Below are 6,780 nucleotides of genomic sequence, written 5' to 3'. Positions count from 1 at the left end.
GTGTAGTGGAAACATAGACGTTGCTTTTGACAGAAAAAAAGTAACTAGCTATTATTGTGAAATACCTTCATGAATAGCCATGTTTAAATTTTAGCGATTTAAAATTTCAAGTTGCTAAACCAATAGATTTGTTTAGGCCATGTATCTTTCACACAAAGCCATTATATTTTAATAAAACTATTTATGGGATGTCATGGACTACTCATTCACAAACAGGAACTATTAACCTGTGGGAATGTGGTTAGGAAAACAAATTATTCAAAACAGTAAATGTTATATGAGTTTTAATTTCGTGGACTGTCAAAATTAGCTGTCCGTACAAAGGGGTGCAGGGTGAGTTCATGGTGGCACCCCTTCTGAAATCATTTTATACATCCTAAGGAATCACTGTACCAAATTTGGCGCTTTAATCCGCCATGTCACGATTAAATCCATAAGGAACCAGACTATTAACTAAAAGTATAATTAAACATGTCTATATAATTGCTAAAACTATAACTAAGAAACAAATCCATATCATGCTACATTGTTAAAACTAATGTGCTATGGTAGTACCTATGGTAGCTATACCACCAGGCTAAAAATGCTAAGCACTATATATAGTCAAAAAATAGCGCCTCTATGTGCTACCATAACACTTTAGATAAAACTATAGCAAAACAGACCTATAGCTAAACTATATTAAAATACTACTAGAATACTATAAAAATTAAGTCGATCTTAACTGCTACAACTTTACTGTGTAGGACTCTATACAGAGTATGACACACAGATGTACAGTAAGCACTTGATTTGTGATCTACAGTAAAAAATTATACAATAGATCTTTAAAACTTTTCAAGGATGGCTGTTCTCTGGAAGATATTATTAATTACTATGATCTAATCATTGAAGGCAGGAAGGAGTGACTCAACTGGGAAAAGCAGCCCACCCAGATGAAACATCAACCAGCGGAACCTGGGAAAGCTAATGCCAACTGCCCATGTCTCATATAGTTGGTGAAAGACCAGGTGGGACTTCGGGTTCCCACACCTTTACCTATGAGACATGGCACAGCCTCCTGTGGGTTATTAGTCCAGGATTTGCCTGCGCTGACTCCTAGCACCTGAGTAATGCACAGATGTCCCAGTGCTGGGTAGGTGTGACCACATAGCAGTAACCAAAGGCTTTGTTTTTGCTTACCTTTGCATATATAGGTGAATGTCATTTACTACATAACAGTGACCTTCACTACTATATAGGTAGTGTGGCCACCACAAAAATGCTTAATTATAGTGACCATCACTACTTAAAAATAGTGAGCATTGTGGTAGAAATTAGTGGTAACCCTCACTTCCTTCCATAGGTTTTCAAAATTTTAAAGTAAACTGAACTTTTATTGGCCTATGGCTGTAAGTAGTATCCAATTAGGCATAATTAACAAGTGTTCTATCCCACTGAATTGATTACCAGGCCAATGCTCTAGCCACTTGGCTATGCTGCCTCACACACACACACACACACACACACACACACACACACACACACACACACACACACACACACACACACACACACACACACACACACACACACACGCACAACACACAAACACATGCACATTAGAGAAAAACTCTTCATATGTATTAATAATAGTTGTTTGTTTGAAATCAACAAACTTTACCATTTAATAAATAATAAAACATGTCATTTGTAACTTTAAAAACAAAGTGTATAAAAATCATTTAAAATACATTTGACTCAATCAACGTTCCAATGATACAGAAAATTTCAGTCCATCTATAGTATTCAATCCTGCTATGACTAATGGAGCAAATCCTTCTCTAAGATGTGATTCAACTGTTTCCTTTGTTTGTTCTAACTCAAGATCCATAAATGACTCATAGTTGTCAGGTGTTTCAGTCATCTGGGTGAAGACAAGAGAAACAGTAGGTGGATCAGTAGGAATACTACTCAAGTCAGATAAGTGAAATCCTCTGCTGAATTGTGACTGAAGGGTGTTCGACAGTTCAGAAACGTCAAGACTGGGTAAGTGTTCGGTTACTACTGTGCTATCAACTAGATAAACTGATGTGTATCGCATCTTATTGTTGCGGTTTATTTTAACATTTGTACAAATTAGAGTTTCATTTTGGGAAGACCTGAACTGATACATAGAAACGTGTCTCCTGGGTGAAGCTCTGAAGACATGGGAATATTTAACATCTGTTTTCTGAAAAACAGCAATGAAGTCAATGGTGTCCATATCATATATTAGCGTGAGTTGATATCCTGCTGGTTCAAAGCTAGCAGTAGCTTCTTCTAATCTTTTAGATGTTGCAAACATCAAAGTTTTAAACTCTACATCAGCCATGCATTTGAAGATCATACTGTAGTGGTCTGTAGAGTTGACTTGGTGACTATGGATGTAAATCAAAGCATACAAATTGTTTTCCATCTCTTCAATGACATGATGAAACTCAGTTGATGGTACTGAGTAATACACTTGATATGGTTTACATTGTGGATAATTCCTGTTGACACGTAAAAGACAATTAGGTGATGTATCTTGGAAGCTTGATGGTACCACCTGGTTGATTCTAAGTTTGTCTCTGGTACAGGTTGAAATGAGATCATCTCTAATGTCTTGTGCTGTAGCATCACTGTTAATACTCCAATAAATGGCTGCTGCTCCACTAACAAGTGGTGTAGCTTGTGAGGTACCACTGAAAGTAGCCACAGCATCTGGTCTGCTCAATCCTGCACTAGTTATGTCTTCACCAGGAGCAAAGATGTCAACACAACTTCCATAGTTGGTACCATCAAATAGTCTAAGATATAACTCATCTTGTCGTTGTGATCCTCCAACTGTGAGAGCATCTGGAGATGCACCAGGTGAAAACCTGTATCACACAAAGTAGTAAGTATCCTGTACATCTTTATATATTATATGAACAACTAACAGCACATGAGAGCACATTGCATACCTGCATGCATCACTAAAGTCATTTCCAGCAGCAACTACAACTAGGATTCCTTCATCAGTAGCATCTTTGATTGTTTCACCCACAGATCGACTTATCGGTCCACGTAGTGACATACTCACTATAATCTTCCTATCCCCTTGAGCTATCTTCTCTCCAATCACGTGATTTAGTCCAAGAATGACATTAGCAAAAGATCCTGATCCACTACAACTGAGGACACGAATACTGTATAGAGTAGCATCTTTGGCAACACCAAAAGTCTTTCCAGCAGCCAACGCAGCAACATGAGTTCCATGTCCTTGACAATCACGTCCTTGTTGACTACTACCAGTGATCAAATCAACCGGATCATAAAAGGTTGGCAATACTCTGTGCTCAAATTCATTGTGGTCAAATCTGATTCCTGTAAGTGCAACATAACTTTGTTAGCTATCATCCTTATTATTTTTATTGGTTCATAATTTACACAGACTATACAGACTATATACAGGTATCCACTGACCTGTATCAAATATGTATATATCCACTCCTGTGCCATTACCAGGACTATCATACTGTCCATTGAGAGGAAGATCAGATTGGTCAATTCTGTCCAAATGCCACAATGATGTTGGTGAGGTCATGTTGATCATTTGATCTTCTTCAATATACTCCACAACTGACTGGTTACACATCTGAATGTGATAAATACATTGATCATGACAAATTTGAGCATCTTATAATAATTATGTTAAGCTTTCTTCTATCATATACTGTACAAAAGTGACTGATACTCTATCACTCACCAGTTCAACTCCCTCCATGTTCATTCTCATTGTTGCTCCACGACGTCTGCGATTATTAAACTCATTCACACCAGTAATCATTACTGAGTTGTCCAAGTCACTTGATGCTGATATGATGACTGGCATCTGTAAAATAACACAGCTAATGTCAATATTGTGTACATAAACCACTTTAAGGTGAGACTCAGGAAATGTTGTGTTACACTTACAATTTCTGACATGTTGTGGTCCTGTTTTATCATGACAATGTAACTGGTAGGAACCACAAATCCATCTCTTCCTTTAATAAGCTTATCACACTTTGGTGTGTTATCCATATCCTCCACTTCTTTGATCGATCTCACATATGAACTCTCACACAGCTAGACATTAGGAATGCATACCATCAGTACATATGTATATGAAGTGTTTGTTTAGATGTTATACAGTCAAGAGGAACTACACAGATGATTCTATATGCTGTACACTGTACCTTCTTTAGATCACTTGGCTGAAGGATGGCAGTGAATGTCTTTCCCCTTGTCTTAATGTCACTGGCTCCATGTAGTGCTGGTATGAGTTTCTCAAGTTGTTTGGGGCCTGTGGTCCTGACTAGGTATCTGCCCATCTCCATAACATCATTAGATATCCCTGTGTTCCCAATCATAGTTTTGCCCAAAATCATCTTGTTGCATTTCATTGCTGAAGTGAGTATTACTCCTGTCAGTACAGCTAGTAAAACTTGTAATAGTCGAGCCATTGTATATGTAGCTGGACACTCTTTCAACTGATCTTATTTTCTTCCGAATGACCTGCAGGAGCAGTTCTGCTATTTTTATAGCAACTGAAGCCACAAACATTTGCACTGCTGTAGGTTTCACAGGATGCAGACTGTTTGCCAAAAATTGAGATAAACAGGACACTGTGTAATCAGCCTATTATCAAATATCTAAAGATAGTAATAGACCTCTTCACTCTCCGTACATATGTATATCTCAAAGTATGATGTCATTGTTGCAAAATATTGTACCAAATTATATAATTAAGGGTATGACCAAAAAAGCCATTGAAAATAAATTGCTGCATAATGTCAGACCTCCTTTATTATAAAACCAACGCTGTGAGCATTCTTTAAAAATTAGAGCATCATCCAGATCTAATAGAGCCTTTATCACCTACCTAAGAAATCAGTTAACCTTGATACTCACTATGTAAGCATGGACGCTTTTGACAGCTACACAATATTGAGCACAGCTACAATGATGCAGGAAGAAGAAGACAGTAACTTGTGTGTATAACACTGGTATCATGTATGTATGTATTCTTTTATCAGCAGCTGTATGCACATGAGCACTCAAAGAAGTGCATGTCTTGAATAACACATCATGCATTGGCAGCACTCAGTAATGTACTGTTTATTTACCGAACGAAAAGCACAAGTACAGAAATTGTAAACAATAGCTATTGTGACCGTGTTATGATGATACATGATACCATGGTAACTTAGTTTGTGGTATTATATGTTGTGTACTTCACAGTTGACCATATGTAGCAGGAAGATAAGTTATGTACCTGTGTATCATGGCCACTTCAATTCTGATGAAAAAGTCAGTTTCATTTTCCTGTCTATATCTACATGGATGATATATTATGTTACTATTTCTCATATATCATCACTAACTATATGTACTGACTGTTTTGGAAATGTACACACGATACGTGTCAGTAGCATAGGTATTTAGGCTGACTGTTCTTAGTGGTTCTGTAGAACATGCCCTTATATGTACATCACAATACATATCTAGTTGTTCCAGTATAGCTAGCTACATCCATAACAAACACAATGGCTTGATTCAGTGAACTACACATGCCAGTTTATGATAAAGAATGCTATTGGTTGATCACTCTTAGAAGGCTGAGTCATCTTTAAACTACGACTTCTTTACTTATAATTTTTGTGCTATGATATAGGTGTTAAGAAAAATACTTCTCTAGCAGTAGCTAGGTGCATCTACGAAAATCACAAAGCATTTTGACACACTAGTTTGTGGTTTTGTAGTTGTAGCTATAGAGATTGTATACTTGTACTGGAATTAAAAAAGCCATAGCTATATTAAAACTTACGAGAGGATGATGCTAAAAGTGATGATTCTCCACTACATGCATCACTATGGATACACATGTAGTGAGTGAAGATAATTAATAAGGTGAGCACAAATTAATTTGATCAAAGATATATGAGAGATTAAATTTCAGTGTAGGGAATCACCCCAGTGGACATGTTTGGTCTGTATCAATTTCAGTAAGGCCAACACACTATGTCCACCCGTGGTTACCCTACCACTAAATGTAACACGAGTAATATCTGATACCAATTTGTGGGAGATCTATACCCCACCATCCATACAAGTTAGAATGATTTGAGTTAAGAAACTATTTGCATTGATTGCAGTTATGTACATTCCCAGTTACACCATAATATTTACATTAACTTTGCCTGCATGGGAAAACTTGCTTCAGTCTTTGCCCTTACAGTTCTAGAAAGTGTAAAATATACGTAACTGGATGACAATGTACTTGATTATGATAAACTGTATAGCTGCACTAAAAGAACTGTTATTGAATTCCAGAGCTTCTGTTATGGTTTACCTACAGTTTCTATAGCTTTAGTATTTTCAGTTATCAGATGCACACATACAAACACATAATACATATGTATAGCTACCCATATAAGGAATAGAATGCATCCTGTATACTACCACAACTATAATATCTACATTTTGATCATATTAATCCCTACACATGTAGAGTGAATGGCAGGAAGAGCATCACTTTGATCTGCTGATAACTACATTGAAAAGGAAATCACATCATAATGTATTAGTTGAATAGTACATGACAGATCATAGAAAACAGAAGCTCAAAGAAGGTCACAAGTTCCAGAGTATTCTTGTAGAACCATAGCCATGTACACAAGGTATAGCTATAGAGGTATATACTCTCCCATGAAATTTATATTTGTGCAATAGTGACATGTTTAATGCAGGTGC

The 6,780-nt window shown here is 36.8% G+C and overlaps 1 protein-coding gene across 1 annotated transcript; it reads right to left on the bottom strand.

The window, feature by feature from the left end:
- Window positions 1-1,649: 1,649 nt before the first annotated feature.
- On the bottom strand, window positions 1,650-4,523 carry LOC136244646 (uncharacterized). The gene is made up of 6 exons (XM_066036199.1): window positions 4,224-4,523; window positions 3,961-4,113; window positions 3,752-3,877; window positions 3,469-3,640; window positions 2,967-3,369; window positions 1,650-2,882 (listed from the first exon to the last, which is right to left on the bottom strand). Exons 1-6 carry the CDS (start codon window positions 4,488-4,490, stop codon window positions 1,745-1,747), a joined length of 2,259 nt encoding a protein of 752 aa, XP_065892271.1. The 5' UTR covers window positions 4,491-4,523; the 3' UTR covers window positions 1,650-1,744.
- Window positions 4,524-6,780: the final 2,257 nt, after the last annotated feature.

This window comes from Dysidea avara, chromosome 14 (assembly GCF_963678975.1).
Source record: "Dysidea avara chromosome 14, odDysAvar1.4, whole genome shotgun sequence".
In the NCBI taxonomy this organism is placed as follows: Eukaryota; Metazoa; Porifera; class Demospongiae; order Dictyoceratida; family Dysideidae; genus Dysidea; species Dysidea avara.
The sequence above is the reverse complement of the archived record's forward strand: the minus strand, read 5'-3'. Positions and strand labels throughout refer to the sequence as shown.

Excerpts from the sequence above, each read along its gene's own strand:
- LOC136244646 (XM_066036199.1), bottom strand. The coding sequence starts at position 4,490 with ATGGCTCGACTATTACAAGTTTTACTAGCTGTACTGACAGGAGTAATA. Across the intron at positions 3,878-3,960 it reads ACCACAACATGTCAGAAATT|ATGCCAGTCATCATATCAGC; the intron begins GTAAGTGTAACA and ends GTTATTTTACAG. Across the intron at positions 2,883-2,966 it reads GACTTTAGTGATGCATGCAG|GTTTTCACCTGGTGCATCTC; the intron begins GTATGCAATGTG and ends TGTGTGATACAG.